General features: G+C 39.8%; 1 protein-coding gene across 4 annotated transcripts in view; it reads left to right on the top strand.

The window, feature by feature from the left end:
- The window catches only part of UVRAG (UV radiation resistance associated), a 100319-nt gene that overhangs the window by 78487 nt on the left and 4179 nt on the right, over window positions 1-17653 (top strand). For 3 of the 4 annotated variants that reach the window (XM_027777872.2, XM_013305704.3, XM_055802003.1), the window contains one exon: window positions 5925-6016. In XM_027777872.2, the coding sequence (XP_027633673.2) occupies window positions 5925-6016 (92 nt within the window). Of the gene's footprint in view, window positions 1-5924; window positions 6017-10187; window positions 10304-17653 lie in introns of all 4 variants that reach the window. The other variant, XR_008746849.1, reaches the window with a different exon arrangement.

Genomic DNA, 17653 nt, shown 5'->3' with positions numbered 1-17653 from the left:
TTGTTTATATAGCAACAGGCATTGTAACAACACTTTCTGTTTTCATTATTGCAGTGCTTAGTCATCTGAATCCCAGCCAGTGCTCCCTCATACTCTGAAAAGTCATCCAGGATCTTGTAAAACAATTAACTATGTCATTTTATTAAAACTTGAATTTTATATTTCTGTCCCAGTACTTGACATCCTCTGAAAACCTTATGTAAATGTTTGGCTTCTAACCAATGCTGCGAACTTGATTGAAAGAACACTTCAGCTTCTATTTTTGTTTATAGGTTTTCACATTTGTGGAGCAGATGTCCTTTTTAAATGCTTGATGCTATCAAGAAAAACTCCTCATTCAATTGAAAATAATTCAAAATTGTTCTTGACTGCCTTAACAGTACATGAGCTTGCATAGTGCAGTACTGGGTTGGGTCCACCTCTTGTGTAGATACAGACGGTGCTACAACATCAGGGACCAGTTGTCTGCAGTAGAGGCTAAGAGAAGTGCAAAAATGCTGGACACTTCAGTGTAGACTTGAGTATTACGCATAACATGTACTGAAGGGGCTGGTATTTTGAATCTTATTAACAGGCTGAGCTGTAAGGCTGCTTCCACATGTCTTAGAACAAGATGAAAATGGATGGGGAAACAATATGGTAAATGATGAACAGATGAGTTCAGAATTGGAGTCATTCTGTGCTCCCCAAAAAGGATATTCCAGTCCAGGTACTCTGTGGTTTCTGGCTGGAAGTAAATGTATATACTTGTATACCATTAGTCATTAAATACTGTTACAGGAATTAGCATAGGAAATGGGCTATTCTTTTTTGCACATAAACGCAGGATACTACTATTTTTCTTAAGAGGCAGCCCCTTAGTGGCAAAAGCTCTAGTTTTAATCTTGGGTACAATCTGATGTTACCTAGAAATAATGGCTAAATGATTTCTTTTTAAGCCAACTTATTTGAAAAACTTCAATAGTCCTAATACTTCTTTTACGGACTTTATAGGAGAGTAACGGAGCCTTTGCAGGTTTGTATTTGAATTACTTAACAAATGACATAGCTATGTTTGTCATAATTTGATGAATTAATGTTTTATTGTGGAACTGTTACCTTTAGGAAGGTGATAATGAAAATCAGGTCAGACTACATAAAAGCTTAAGTAGTTAACAGCCTAGCTGACAAAATAAATACTTGGAAGATACTTGGATGGCAGTAGTGGTCTAGAGATGCTCAGGTTGGAGGTGATCCACTGCTGAGGACTGACACTTCCAGTCTGAGTTCAAACCATTGCACAAAAGGAAATACAGATAGATATTCAGTTGTTCCAGTTTCTATTTTTTTATTTTCTTCTTCCCAAAGAGTCTAAACCAATTATGCCTGACTTGTTAGGAGTTAACTTTGTTTGTCATGCCTCACCTACAGCTAGTACTGTGGTTGTGTTAGCTGGGACAGCTTTCTTAGTCTTTGGTGGAAATTGTTCAAATATTTTGTTAGATAGCTAATACAAGTCTTAAGAATAAATCTACCTTTCACTCTGAGAACCATTGTTTTAAATGCAGTTTATGTCAGCATTTATGGTTTTCTGTAATGTTGGAATAAATACTAAGTACAACATAAAATACTAACTAGTATGATAGGCTGGTCTTCTAAGAGTCAGAGTTGGCCTTAATATAAACATAATTTCCTCTTTCTTCAGATTCTTCTGTACAGGTACTTCCTGAAATTGTCTTAGAACAAAAAAAAAAAAAAAATCAGATTTTACAAAAGCAGTCTAGACAGTTACCTCCTGACAGTTATAATTACTGTCTATCCTCTTTTCAAAGTCTTTTCATAATGTTGAAATTCTTAAGTTTATCTCACTGGATTTGTAGTGTTAGAGGCTTGAGGATACAAGTTTTCTCGGGAAGTAATCAAATTGGTTTAATCTAGAGTTGTTTTCTAAAATCTTGTAGAAACATGAATATGTACTTAAAGATACATTTGGCTAAACTACTTCTTTACATCTCTAAGTGAGCAATAACAGTTAACGTAGAAATCAAAGACAGTAAAATGTTGAAATGTCCTTTTTTTGAGATGAGTAAAGGAATCTGTGTAATTGAAAGAAATTATAGTGTGATTTCCCCACCCCCCACCCCCAAATATCAGTACCCTTAAGTTCTTGCTTGAGATGCATTCTATTTTATGAATAGTTCATCTTCTACCTCTTATTTCTGTGGAGTAAGTGTTGCTAGTAACTGGTGTGAGAACAGACTCAGACTCCTGTCTGAAGTGTCTGATATCTTCAGCTTATTTGTTTAGCAGTTCATGTATACTATGTTTTTGTTCAATCAAGTAAGTTTCACACAGCACTTGGGAAAACAAAGCTGTATATAGGAACTAAATATTAGTAAGGAAATGGCAATTAATATTTTATTACTTAAACATCATTAATTATTTACTCACAGTCCTATGGAGAATACGTGGTCATAAATGTGAACGCAAATCTTGGACACTTGTTCACTCTAACAGGCACATTTTCTTTGGATGGCTGGGTTTGTAATATCCTGAAGGAGCAATCTAATTTTTAAATAAAATGCTGCTTTTGTAAATGTCACTTGGTTCCTTTGGAAACTTAGTGTGAGGCAGGTGGAGATGAGTGGTGTTTAATAGCAACAGTTGAAATTTGAACTCTGTTTCTTAGGAGAATCAAGACGGCACGTGGTCATGGAATCACAGAATGGTTTGGGTTGGAAGGGACCTTCAAGTCCATCTGGTTCCAATCCCACTGCCATGGGCAGGGACACCTTCCATTAACCAGGTTTCTCAAAGCCCCATCCAAGTTGGCCTTGAACATTGCCAGGGATCCATAACGTCTTTGGGCAACCTGTGCCAATGCCTTGCCACCTCACAGTATAAAGTTTCTTCTTAATATCTAATCTAAATCTTCCTTCTTTCAGTTTAAAGCCATTCCCCCTTGTTCCTTTACTATAGGCCCTTGTAAAAAGCCCCTCTCCAACTTTTGTCAGCCCCTCCAGGCACTGGGAGCTGCTCTAAGGTCTCCCCGCAGCCTTCTCCTCCCCAGGCTGCACAGCCCCAGCTCTCCCAGCCTGTCCCCACAGCAGAGGGGCTCCAGCCCTCTGACCAGCTCCGTGGCCTCCGACGGGCCCGCTCCAACAGGTCCGTGTCCTTCTGATGCTGAGGACCCCCGAGCTGGACGCAGCGCTGTGGGGGGGTCTCAGCAGAGGGGAGCAGAGGGGCAGAGCCCCCTCCCTCGCCCTGCCGGCCATGCTGCTGGGGATGCAGCCCAGGGCATGGGTTGCTTTCTGGGTGTGAATTCACGTTGCGAGGCCATATCCAGCTTTTCATCCACAAGCACCCCCAAGGTCTTCTCTTTCTGGTTTTGTTTTTCTGCCCTTTTAAGTCTCATGAACAAAGCAGCTGTCTTCTCCCTACATTTTTCTCTTATTTTAAAGTTGATTTCAATGTTAAAGGGTACTTGTATCCTACTGTAACAGGTCACACAGGTGATGGTTATTACTGTTATTCAGTGTCTTATTTATTGGATGAGATGGAGTAAATGTCCCTGTATGTTTGGTGCTGGCTGTTAAAGAGTACTGATCTTCAGGAAAGGGGAAAGGTGTGTGAGAAATGCTTTATGGTTTGGGTTAAAAACCCCACCTCCTTACTAATGATGCAGTGTTGCCAGAGGATAAGAGTAGGAGGAAGAGGAGTTCAGCTCCTTTAAGTAAAAGAGAAATCTTTCTTCATTCCACCACCCCCCGGCCATGTGCAGCATGTGTAGTGGGTTCTACTCATAGACTTAGATATCTCTTGGTATGTGGAACTACTGCAGACCACTGTGAAGTAGGAGTTAACCTTGTTGCATTGATGGGGAGGTAATTTTGCAACCAGATTAAAACCCTGAAAGTAACTCATGGCTCTGGTGCTTCAACTGATTATTTTTATTATTATATTTTTCCTGTCACTAGAAGGCAGGTGAATTTTTCAGCAGCTTCTGATTTACTTGTAGGTTTGTTTTATAAATACACCATCATCAACTTGTATTGATCCAGACACATAAGGCAATATTGCTTTGTTTTTAAGTGGTTAGAAAGCCAAAACAGAATAAAATTTATAACATGAAATCTTTTTTCTAGAGGTTTCACAAAACTTCCATCATAACTTGATTTACGATGCATCTCTACTATTTGCAATATGAAATGTGTTTTAGCAGAAACAGTTGCTTTGCTCATGTTTTGATATGAGTCTTGCATGCATTCCTCTTTTCTTGGCTGTTAGAAATAGAGGGATTCCTTAATCCAATTCTTTTCATGCTCTGAAACTTTAGAATTTAAGGACAACTAAAAAAAGGGGTATTCTGTGAGCATTTGATTGTAGTAGGAGGAACAAATGTAATGTTTTTGATTTTGTGTTTTTTTCTTTTTATTTCTTTTGCCTCAGGCTAGTTCCTTGGTTAACCAAATCCACTGTAATCCCATCAGGAGAATGTGGTGATCGTTTAGTAATTTATATTGTGTGGTTGTCTTAATCCAGGCTCTGTCATTGTAGCAGAAAATATGAATCCAAGCCCACCGTATGACTTGGCTGTGTCCATATGGAAATAATAAACTGTAATAAATGGCCTCCTGTTGCAGACTACAGTATTGAGGATGATTTTCTTCCAAAGCAATTTTTCTTTCTAAAACTCAGACAAACATAGAAATCATTCCCAATTTCAAGAGTGTTTTTCTGTGGAAAACTGATTGGCCTGTTGTTTGGGAGAAGTCAGAAATCAGTCTTTCTAACTTTGAGGATGCTTGCGTACACCATACTTTCATGAGTTATGGAAGCAGGTGTGTAATTCTAAAAAGCAAATTTGACTTTGGGTTTGTTCCATGTTTCAGCAAGTAGCTCTGTGTGGTATCAAGTTTGTGCAGTTGGTGAATGTGCATATTGGAGGTCAACTGTGACTTGTAGAGGGTGTTAACATCTGCAGAGAACTGTGTATTAAGTTGATACTGCTTCATTCTGGTAGTCTTAAAGAAACTGGAGTTCAGGGATTTTTTTTTTTTTCATATTTTAACCACACAAGGGATAAATTTCCCTGAAAAGTTTCCCTAAAGTTTTGAGATTCAATCTTGAAAGACAGATGGACTTTTTCCCTTCCCTGTGCCGTTTTCTTCAGAGACATTTTTAGCTTGAGGACTTCTTAAATAAGGAGTTTATAATTGCCAGCAGTGGCAGTTATGTCATCTGTACTTCATTTAATAATCTGAGGGTAAAAGAAGTTGTGGTTTGCATGGAGTCAGTGTGTTGGATCTTTCATTTACATTTGCACCCACATAGGAGTTAATACTTGGGATAAAGTTAAGTCAGTGCTTGAAGCCTTTCTCTTAGCTACATGGCATTTTATTTGAATGCTGGGTTTAATTATGAGAATAAGAGCAGCAGTTTAAATGTTCGTGTAAACTGTGTAAGGAACATAGATTTAGATTAGTTGTGTGACAGTGTGTATTTTTACTAGTTTATGTTACTGTAATAATTCCACTACTGATTCCAGCATACATTGATACATTCAGAAAGACAGATGTCCACAAATAAGTGTTTTTGAATCAGTGAATATAGAACGTAGTGTTGAAATTTGGTCCTTTCACTTAAAGGCTATATTTTTATTAAGCTGTGAGGCTGCTCTCCTGTTGCAGATAGGAAATGGAAAAAGTATAATGAGGTTTAACAGTAGATTGATTATTTTGTTGCGGTTCTTGGGTGGGTTTTGCTAAAAAGAGGTTATGAGTATTAAATGGAACATTTCTGTAAGGGGAATAGATCTTTTGGAACTGCTTGATTACTCTACACTTTCTTTGAAAACCTGGGGAATTAACTGACCATAGTGTTGTATTCATTGGAATCTGAGTTTTGGAAAGCAGTGCTGATTGTAGTTTTTTCTGTTCTTGTAGCTTAGATATCAACATGGGCTGAGTACTCCAGACCTAAGGCAAACTCTTCCGAACCTGAAAAACTTCATGGAGCTTGGGCTAATGGTTAGATGGTAAGTATTTTTTTTGTAATTAAAAAGAATAGAGGTTGATGCTACAAAAAATTTAGATGTAGGAATTTTTCACAAGCAAGCAACTTACCACAAGTTAAGCATGCTGCGTGAAGATTGTGACTTTTCCAAAATACAGTGTAAATGTCCATAATTTTCTTCTGCTCATTGTATCATCTTCCATATGAAGGGCCCGCACCACTTTTCAGAGGTGTACAGAGTGGGGGAAGGTGACTGTTTGAAAAACAATGCTCTTTGCTAGAGGGAGGTGAATTAATCATTCTAAGAACTTTGTCTAAGGGTTGGTTGCACGTGGACCTTCTGTAATACAGTAGTTTAGGAGGGTAGAAAGGTGTAACAGCCTTAGCAGGACAGGTCTTAGCCTTGTCAGTGCTTGGCTTCCCATTGCTTTAAACGTGTAATTCAAGTGAGCTGCATGGGAACCTGAACTAACAATCAACACAAATTGTGTTGATTGTAATTGCTGCTAATAAAAATAGCTGCTGAAAAGAGCCTGGTCCCATCCTCTTGACACTCTCCCTCAAGGTATTTGTAGACATAGATAAGATCCCCTCTTAGTCTTCTCTCCTCCAGGCTAAATAGGCCCAGCTCTCTCAGCCTTTCCTCATCAGGGAGCTGTTCTGGTCCCCTCATCTTTGTAGCCCTCCACTAAACCCTGTCCAGTACTGCTCCCTGTCTCTCTTGAACTGGGGAGCACAGCACTGGGCACAGCACTCCAAAGGTGGCCTCACCAGGGCAGAGCAGGGGGGAAAGATCCCCTCCCTCAGCCTGCTGGCTGTGTTCCTCCTGGTGCTCCCCAGGGTAACATTTGCTGCCTTGGCCACACGGGTGGCTCACAGGCAACTTGCTGCCCACCAGAACGCCCAGGTCCTTCTCCACTGAGCTGCCTCCCAGCAGGTCATCCCCAGCCTGAGCTGGTGCCTGGGGTTGTTCCTCCCCAGGTACGGGACCTTACACTTGCCTTTGCTGAACTTCATGAGGTTGTTCTTGGCCCAACTCTCCAGGCTGTCCAGGTCTTGCTGAATGGCAGCGCAGCTTTCTGATTTCTATATTATATGACTAAAGTTAATGTAGGCTTATCTTGCAGCAGTGGTTTGAGCATGAGGCTTGACCAATTCTCCTTTAAACTGAAATAAACTTCAGTAAATGCAGAAGGCACAATTCACTAGCAAGTGTATTTCTGCAGGTGTTACATGAGTTGTATTCTTACTTTTTAAATTTAAGATCTTTGAATTGTGTATGTGCATGCAGCCTCTTAGCTTAAGCAATTACTCTGTCCTCCATTCTCATCTTCCTTCTTTGTGTGCCTGAATCCCACCCAAACATAGCATTGTGCCATTTTAGGATCCCTAGGTTAATTATTCCCTGCTTCAAAGTTGCACAAGTCTTGTGTGGTCCCTCCGTCATACCTGGCCCCATGCAGGTACCCTGGATACTCCAAGGTATTGAAAGTATCATCCCATCTGAGGTAACCTTACCAGGTTTTGCTGCCAGACGCTCTGGTGATGGATGTGGACTCCCTCATTGCTTCAGTTGGTCTGAGAAATAATTCCTTCTGGCACATATAATGCTAAATCGTGGTGACAGAGTGCTTCCAGTCTTTCTAACTGAAAGTAGTTATTCCTAATAACAAACTACAAAACATTAATAGCCAAACCTTAATTTTTGGGGGCTAGTATATGGCTTTTAGGGGAGACTCAAACCAACCTTGAACTAATCTTTAAATCTGCTATGAAATGACACTGAACATTGTGGCACTGGCCCTTCTTTAACAGTGGAGTTAAAACTTTCTAGTGCTATTCATTATATTTGAATTCCTTACATGTTAAACCAGCAGAAGTAGCAGAGCTTTTATTAGCGTAATGCAGACTAGTCTCTTGCGTGCTCTGCATGGCAGCATAGCATAAGGTGGATTTCTTTAGTGATGAAATAACTTGCCTGAAATGAATGCGGAAAGTGTTATGTGATGCATAGTTTTGGGTTGAAAACCAACAGGCAAACTGCTGATATACAGCCTTCTCTCGTGTAGCCATTTCTGCAACTTTTAAAGGATTTCACTATTCCAACAGTTTTCTTATTGCTATATTTTAGTAGAGTCCTAAAATGTTGCTAAGCTGTAAAAGTGTCGTCTTTTTGTTTTTTCCTGCAATATGTAGAACATGGGAAGAACAACTCATCGGTTCTAAAGACAATACAAGATCACATATCCTTCTAGGCAAAACCAAAAATAAGCTTTCTGTTGTTGCTCCATTTGAAAAGATCAGGCTTCAAACAGGGTCAGTGCCGCAGAGTAGCACAGCTCAATATATCAGACCTTTGGGACAAAAATTCTGCTTCAATGGGTGAAATCCTAATGGACATCATCATGCCACAGCTCTTACCAGCCCCTGCTTCTGTGTCCCTCTTTGGCTTTGTTACCTTTCATTCCTTGCACAGAAATGCTGATCCATGTGAACTCTAAACTAGTGTCCAGATCACTTATTTTGGGAGGAGAGTCTTGGCAAAGGAAAACAAATACAGGCGTAGAAAAAGTATCAGCTTTTAGCAATACTGTAAAAAGCGTTGCCTGATGGAAATTCAACTCTGCCAACAAAACAGTGGAAGTAAACAGGCTTGGAGAAGAGGAAGCTCAGCCCCCTGTGCGTTTTATTCTGTCAGTAATTTCACACACAGCTGAAAAGATTCTCCCTGCTTTTCTTTTGATCCACTAGCAGGATGCATAAAGAAAAGCTTTCTTCATCGGGAAGATATTACTGTGAGATTTTTGTGTGGTATCCATCATAGTGATGTAAAAATCCTAAGATGATGTGTGGTCCCCTAAGCAAGTCTGAGAATGAAGGACAAAAATACCGAAACCGTAAATTCTATAGCACTTGTGTGTACTCGTCAGTAGGGTGGGAGGGGGGTGCAGGTTGATGATGTTTGGTTTGCTCTGGAGTAATCAGAGGTGGGATGACTGTGGGACATGTTAAATGGGAGTAATTTTCAAAATGCAGGTATTTGTGCTTCCCTTCTGGTGTGTGCTGACTTTCAAGTACTGATAATGGAAGCTTCAGTTATGCCTTAGAAATTTTGCTATCGTAAAACCAGGGGTTTTTTTCCCTATAGGTGATACACAATCGTTAGGAAGACAAAACACATTTTTTGGCTGGATAATATTTCAAAACATGTAGAAATATTAAGCATAGTTCTCTGGGAGTATCACATTCCCTTCTTCCTCGCCCCGCCATGAATGTCTATGCCTCATTTCCTTCTCACCTCCAAAACTTGTATGAATAGTTGTTCATTTTTGATTTTTTTTTTTTAAAGGCTAATGATTCTAAACAATGCTTCTTAGTATTTCCTAATAATATAAATGGAAATGAGGCTTTACGGGGAGTCTAGCTCAAGAGGAAGAACTGGCTAGACTTTCATAATCGAGCATTGCAGTTGAGCACATACGTAGCAGAGTACAAATGCCCACTGTCTTGTGGATGATATCTGATAACATATATTTAAACAAGCATAAAAGCTACCAGCTGTTAAAATGAAGATTTGAAGGATTTTTTTGTTTTCAGGGTACTATAGGGGAGTCATCTGGTACTTTGCTGACTACGGTTTGTGGCAGAGGGTATTTCCAGGTTGTCCTTAATTTGCAGGATGAGAGCAGGAACATACGAGGCAGCAATGGGTTTTTCTTATCTACACTTCGCTTGCACTGCCTGGTTTGTTTGCTTTTGGTTTTGTGGGTCTTCAGTTTCCTTTCTTAGCACTGTAGCTGGGTTTTGCTGAATTTAAGTTCTGTCAAATCATAATCACGCTGCTAAAATACAATACACAGTGCTTAGTTTCTCTTTGAATGGGACTGGTTGTCTGTTGGACTCCTAGCCCATGCATCGTTCTCATTTTTGCTTTTAACTGGAGACATCTGTATTTCTCTGCCGTCTGGAATGGGATTGAATCCCCTAGATATTCAGGGTAACTGAAAAACATAGTTATTTCAGGCTTATCCTCTTTCTCTGCTAACCATCAGCCTAGATTAGAGTACAAAATAGTTTCTTTACCCCTTCAGATTAAAAACAAACAAACAAAAAAACCCCACAGCTTTTGTGAAAGAGCCCGCCTATTTCATAGTTTTATTGGAGCAAATTTATCTTTAAAGTCTCTGCTTCAGGCTTTCATGAACTTCCATGTTCTGCCTGGAGCTCCGGGCCAGCCCGTGGCCCTGTTGAAGGTCTGCAGAGTCCAGTGCCGTTGCATCAAGGTTCCCTGGATCACTCCCTCTGCCTGGTGAGATTTGTGTTGTTTTGGTTTCTCAGACATGACACTTAAATGATTAATACATGTTTTCACATCCCAGTGTGCGTGATTTATTGCAGCAAGCTTGCAGGTCTACAGGCTCTGCTTCCCTCTTCATATCTCTCCTGGCACCTATATTCTGCTGTGTTTACTTTTCTTCCCCCTTCCCCATACTGAAAAATATTATTTGTACTGTGTATAGATGAAAAAAAGACAGATCTTGGTTGCTGCACACTGTTATGAAAGCTGCCGAACTGCAAAAACTTACTTTTGTGATATCAAATCTGGACGTTGACACTTAACATGAAAGATGATGAGACAAAGTTGTTGTTGATGTAGACTGTCTCAGTCGTGGTCCCTCAAATCTTTTCTGTTTCCTTTTGGGTGTAATTCTCTGTTTCCAGTTTTTTTTAGTCTCACTGGCTTCCAGAAAAGCAGCTTGTTTTTAAGATTAGCTTTTGCTGATGCAAAAGGCCCCATGCAGTTTTTCTCTTAAAATCTTTCTTTTGAGCATGCAGTTTATTCTAGCTTTTTGAGACCAAATCTCTACTTATATGTAGCCTGTACGTTCTGAACGTTGTTTTATTCCTTTTTGCATGTTCAGATTTACCTTTCACAAGTCAGACTCTTAATCATGGTTGCATGAAATCAAGAGACTCTTTCATTTTCTCTCCTATTTTCAGCTTAATTTTATTCACTCGGTGTAACTTTTGAGGGATAGTATTTGTGATTATTAGTGGCAAGTAAAGAGCACACTGCAAACTTGAGCAGTCTAGTGAGGAGATATATTTTTTTCCTAGTGAATAGATTAGACAATAGGCTTACCTAATGCTGGCAAATACGAGATACTCCTTTAGAAGGTCACGTCTGTAGTCGGGGAGATGTCCTTTTGAGCCTGCATTTAAAAGCTTTGCTCAAAAATACTTGTGTGCCAAGGCTTACATTTGTGTTTCGAAGTATGTCTTGATTCATATACTGCTAGATTCAAGAGGAGCTTTAAACTTAATGTTTGAGTTAAAAAAACTCTGGTAGCTTAATTTATGAAGATTATTTTCTTCTAAAGCTTGTGTCAGAATTTCTTAGCTGCCAAAAGATGCAGTTTCACCTTAACTTCATATTGGCAGCCTCCCTTTGCAGCCCTGTTGCTATTGTACGTTATTTAACCAGTAATCTCTAAGAAGGTGAGAAACTATTATTGCTTTTAGCACAGTTGACATGATATTGGCTCAGAGCTGCGCTTGGAGCTTCAAACATTTCAGATGGCTATAAACCAACTTAAACACCTTCATTTAGCGTTCTTACTGCCATGAGGTCATAGTTTGCAACAAAAAAGATCAAATGGTGTTTAAGTTATTTTTTTTTTTTTAAGTATTCTCATACCAAAGAGCTGTAGCTGTGGATTTTGGATTCTGGCCAGGCAATCAAGATTTAGTATTTTGACCAGCTGTGATCCAGTAATGTTCCTCAGAGGAAACATTTTGTGGGGAAGAAAAGATACATATTTGAGCCTGTGAGTTGTATTCTGTCTCTCATACTGCTTTACAGTTTCTCTGAGCCCCTTGCAGACAGATTAAATAATCACAAGTGAATCTGACTGAAGAAACTTTTTCTTTTTATCAAAAGTGCAAACAGATTGCAACCAGGATCCATTCACTAGGAAAATAACTTTAGAAATGTTTGTATCCTACCTTTATCTTGCCTGTTTACAGCATGGAGTCTGTCTTGTGCCTTAGGTCTGTCCGAATGCCCAAACCGACTATTTATTAACTAGTGAAAACTAGTATTTTGGGGAGCAAACAGCTACTTTCTAATTTGGCTGCCAGTAAAATTTACAGCTGAAATTAGACTGTTATGAATTGGCTTTTGAGATTTGGATGCAATTGAAACATTGAGATTGGTGACGATGTTACTCTCTCTCTATAATGTCCAATAGAGCTGAGGTTTCTCTTCTTTTTATTTATTTATTTATTTATAAATCCTGCTTCCTGATAGGTACTATACATACTCCTATATGTAACTGGTTCTGGTCTGATCCAGCTTGATGACTAAAAGTCATTAAGGCCTGATGACAGTTCATCAGATCAGTTTTTATACTCCACTAGCTGCAGGCTGTTCTTTTTGGACAGGTGTCCACACCTGTTTGCTGTCTCTGAAGACTGACCAAGTAATTGTGGCTGGAAGCTGAACCAGCTCAACCCCAGTAATTCGGGTCAAGGTTGTACCTTAGAGGAATGTACTATGCTCCTGCAAGCCAAACTCTTTTCATTGGTGACAATACCTTACAGCCTTTAAAGTTTCGTGGAATTTGGATGATAGTTTTCTAACTTCATCTAACTTCCTTTTTAAATATGTTTTTTTTTTTTTTATTAATTCCATGAGCTGTGAGAGTTGATAAAAGCATCACGTCTCTTTCTCTGGACTTTGCCATGATGCAGTGCTATGGATTCTGGTAACAGTACAAACTTTCCCCAAGGAAAATGCAAATGGAATAGAGACCCTCCATCAGCTGCTTTTTTTTCATGAAGATTAATAGCAGCCTAGTATTTCTGAACTCTGTGCCTCTGTAAACATAACTTTTGACCTTAATGTGACATGGCATCCTCACCTGGAGGAAGGTGATGGAACAGGAAGAGACCCCTTGACTTAACTGCTTAACCCACTGTACCTAGAGCCATTTTGGTTTTATTTTACTTGCCTGCAAGATTATGACCATTGTTGTACTTAAAACTATGCAGAGAGCTATTCATCTTCTCATGTTTGCCTTCTAGACACTCCTTGCTCAGCCTAAACTAGATGCCTAGGTTGCCCCTGTGATCAAGATCAGGCGTCTTGGGAGGGTGACTTTCCTACTGATTATAAATGACTCTCAATAGGGTATTACCCACCCTTCTGTCCGGTAACTGTGGAAGGAGCCTAGGCAGCGAACTCTAAGGCAGCTGATTTCCAAAGTCCTTCATGTATATTTACTTTTATCTAAATGATTTAGATAATATTTGATAAACAGTTAAGCCATTCCATTGTCTTTGTTCCTGCTTTCTCAGATTTGGGCTCTTATCCCTGTATTTATTTCTGACTAAAGCTAAACCCATCCTGTTCATATGTATTGGCAGCAATGGCTGGTTTCAGAAATCTTCCCTTCAAGCTTCCCAGAAGCTTGAAACCTGGTTTTGCAGTCTCAAGTAAGGTCTATGTCATTGCATGTAGCTTAAGGAACCTGGCTGCAAGTGCTTTTTGTTCTAATTAATTAGTTTGAATGCTTGCATGATTAATGAAGATCATTGCTGCTTTACTGCCCTATAGGGCAGCCTTATGCACTCTATTAACTGGGAAGTTATTTTGTAGATGAGGGAGCTTAGCTTTGTGTTGCTGCTATGTTTAGGCTGTTAGATCACTTAGTATAGATCATTCTGCCAGTTCAACTTAGTAAGGAAGGGAAGACTAATTTTTTTTTTTTTTTTGGCTGCTAGACTAAAGAGGTATTGTTCAGGCATACATAAGTGTTAGCTTGAATAGCCGTGTCATAACAGGCTCTTTAAAAAATCTCCTGGTTCTGCAAACTAATTAATTTCTCACCCATTTGCCTGTAAGGCCTAGATTTACAAAGGAATTTAGGCTCATTTCTTTTTAGGAGGAGCTTAAGTTTATATGCCCACCAGAACACTTTGTAAAGCTGCTTTTCTCAAGCTGATTATACGCCACAGTTTTCATGTGTCTTGAGTAAACCAACTTAGATTTTTCTTCTGGTGCTGCTTCTTTCTGCTGCTGAATAGAGAATTTGCTGTTGTGCCTAGATCAGGCTGATCAGCACTTGCTGAAGGTAATTTGGCATTTGCCAATTAAGTGGTCTTATGCCATACTTCAGTCTTTGCCCTTTAAAGAATCTGATCTAAGAGAAATTAATTTGAGCAAGTTTGAAGCATAGTCCAGCACAACAAACAGGAGTAGCAGGTATTACTTGTTCCAGTGGTGAAGAGGCTTTGCCTTGAGTCTGATCTCTCCAAGAATTACTTGTTTTGCATGACAGTGTGCCTCTCCAACTTCAGGAGCTAGGATAAACCTAGGATTGCTTTCTGTTCTTCTTTTCCTACATGTCCTCCTCCTCTGAGATGGCTCTTACCTTTGTGAGAACTTGCATCATGTGCTGCAAGGGGATGTATTCAACAGGAGGGCACTCTCCAAACCTGTCTATAGGCTGGTGTTTAGGCCACTGTGTTTGTAACTTTTCTGGACCCTCTTCTGACTGCTTACATTTCAGGCAAGGGCTTTTATCACTAAGATATTGTGTAAAGAGTAGATAGCCTTGTGACTATTTTAAGAAACACTCATCTGTACTTAGATCAAGAAGCTACAGCTTTAAATTCTTCCTGGATTAGATTTTAATCTCTTAAATGCCTGTTTCAACCTAGATGATTGAATAAAATCCAGAGAAATGGCAGAATTTCTTATAAAGCCCTTTTGTCATTGCGTCTAGATATGAGACAGGAAGCCCTTGCTGCTCTGTGGGGTGTTGCAGATCTGACTCTTTGATGTCAGACTTTTCTTTTCCTTTGCAAAGGATACAACTGTCTTGTGCCATAAGTTCTGCAGCTAGCATGTAGACTGTTCCAGCTGTCTCGGCTGTCCCTTGGTAAGCATAGACCCAAACTGTCTACAGAACTAACATGATACATCTTTGCATCTGTCATCTGTTGTGCATGGGGGAGAAGGAAGTTACCCTTTTCTGCCTGTACATCTTGTGTTATTCCTAGTCCTGCTTTTTTAATTTCAGATGTATGGGGTTCTTTCTGTGGAATCTGCAGCCCTCCTGAGTTCCGGTTCAGCAGGAATATATTCCCATTTGGCTCACCCCTGATATCTTGATTGAAACCAAGCAGAATGTTTTTTATCGTTGTTGCAGGGGGTGTAATACTGGAATCAGTTCTGGGAACCACCCATTTCTTTTGGAAAGGGATGGCAATAAATGGCCTTCGAGTTTGAAAAGGAGCTTGTATGAGAATGGCGTTCTCACACAGCCCATCTTCTTTTTGAACTGCACACCCTGACTGTGTTAAATGGTATTAGACAACTGATTTGTCACATAGGTGCAGACGCAGGAACATGTTTTATACAGCTTATTCTAGAGTTGCAAAAGGCAAATGTGTCGCCCTTTGGATCTTGAATTGACAAGACAGTACAAAAAACCAAAGCGAACTTCAGCAGCAGAATTGGGTTTTTTTTTCCCCAACCTAAAATACTAGACTGAGCACAGAACCCACCTCTCCTTCTTGCTTCTCTCTCTCTTTTGAGCCTCCTGCATTTAGAGTCAAAGTGATGGATCACGGTAGTGCACGTATCCAAGCCCTTGTAGCACAAAGCTCATAGCTCTCCTGCCTGGAGGCTCCCCTGCGTACTCCTAGAGACTTGTGGCAGGCTTAGACTCCTCTTAATAGCAAGACTGGTCCCAGCCTGTGCTTCGGACTTAGTTTTTGTAAGGAAAGGGGGAGGAGGAAGGCCTTTACTGCCCAGTTCCATTGCACGCAGCCACTGCTTGTCCTTGTTTCTGTGTCTCAAGGTGGGGCATGCATCTTGCCACATCTCTTTGGTAAGGTATGCAGATCACCATGTTACATGCTATCCTGTCCAAGTAGAAAGGGAGATAGTTCAGCTCTGCAGCATATCTATATCTGGAACGGGAAAGGCAGCAGACGTTAGACATCTTGCACTGAAAAGCACCATCTACGTAATTGAAAATGCCTTATAATTTGAACAGTGGTCTGTAGTAATCAGTTGTCACTTGTCTGTGAAGAATAGGAATTAGTTCCTGTAAACATAGGAGGATGGGCCCTTGGACCCAGAGAAGTGCATTGAGGGATATCTGGCTTTGTTAATATGTGCATATCTTGGAACTTGAGTAAATTCCTAAGACTTATAATTTAGTTGTAAGGTTTCCAGTCACTTGATACAGAGCAAAATATCTCGTTTTGCCGTTAAAGGTGAAAATGTAGCCTTCTATTTTTTTCCTGTGCTCGCTGTTAAGGAAGATTCAGCAAACCTAGAGGAAATGTGAAAATGTTTCTTAGCTAAGATTTAAGATAAACAGAATCTAGTCCAATAATTAATACAAAGTATTCATTCATTTTCTGAATCAGGGCAGAAAGCACTAAGCTGGGGGTGGGGGGTGGGGGGTGGAGGGGAAAACAGCCCATCCCCAATGTCTGCAGTGCACATTGCCTAAATAAAGTTCACAAGTGTCCTGCCTCTGATTCTTCTGTTTGTCATATTACATCATTTGAAAAATAAATGGTTGATTGTGTAGGGGTTAATGGAAGTATTTTCAAGTCTCTGGTCAGTGAGGGACTTGAGGGCTAGTCTCCAAGACTATGTATACAGCACTTCTTAGCATCTGTGGCACATAACTGCTTTCTGTTTTGTCATCTCCGTTAAGAATGCTCCAAACCTTTGCAAACAAAGCTGCAAATGCTGTGCAGAGTTTGCATTAAAAAGGTCTGAAGCATCTGTTGAAGTCTAAGAAGAAAGTTGATGTTTTCGTGGCTAGCTGCATGTGTGGTGCTTATCTCTCTGTTTCACTGTCTGCAACTGTAAATTCTGAAAAGCAATTTCTGCTTAAGGTAATTTGAGGTTTTTATGGAAGAGGAGGAAGCCCTACGCATGTATTAAGGGGCAGCCTAGGAGGAGGTAAGGTGGGAGAGGAAATTAAAAGAGCAGTAGTACGCTACACTGCCCTGCCTTGGGGATGCTTATTTTTCACAGAGGGACTTTTTGCGCTCTACCTTATCCTATTTACAAAGGGGAGAAAAAAATAGAAAAATAATGTGGAAAAGGATTCAAGCTAGGGATTACTCATAACTGCTATTCCAAGATTATTTTTTTTTGCCCTGCAAGACAGATCCCAAAATGTATCAGGCCTTGAGTAGAAGGGGTTTCTTTTAAATTGAGTTAATGAAGGAGACTCATACTGACAGCAGTTGAATCTCTGAGTTAATACATTCAGCAGATCAGTAATAGTTGTATTTTTGGGTGTGGTGTTTTTTTTTTAATTTGGAAGGAAAATGAACCATTTGCTTAAGTTAATGTACAACATACTATTTGCATAAAGGATAGTGGTTATATTTGGATAAGGCTTAAGCTGATGAAGGAAAATTCACATAGCACACCCCAGGTGACATAAAGCGGATGTTCCACACTATAGATCCTGAGACAGTGTAAGTGGTCTGTTGAACTGTATTAAATAGTAAAATCAAACTTGTAAATTAAGCTTGATTAGTTCATGTTCCTCAAGAAACAGTGATTGACATTTGAATGATTGGCACAGAAAAGCAGAAGAACTGGCAAAAATCATCC

The sequence above is a fragment of the Falco peregrinus genome, chromosome 4, assembly GCF_023634155.1.
Source record: "Falco peregrinus isolate bFalPer1 chromosome 4, bFalPer1.pri, whole genome shotgun sequence".
NCBI classification, from domain to species: domain Eukaryota; kingdom Metazoa; phylum Chordata; class Aves; order Falconiformes; family Falconidae; genus Falco; species Falco peregrinus.
The sequence above is the reverse complement of the archived record's forward strand: the minus strand, read 5'-3'. Positions and strand labels throughout refer to the sequence as shown.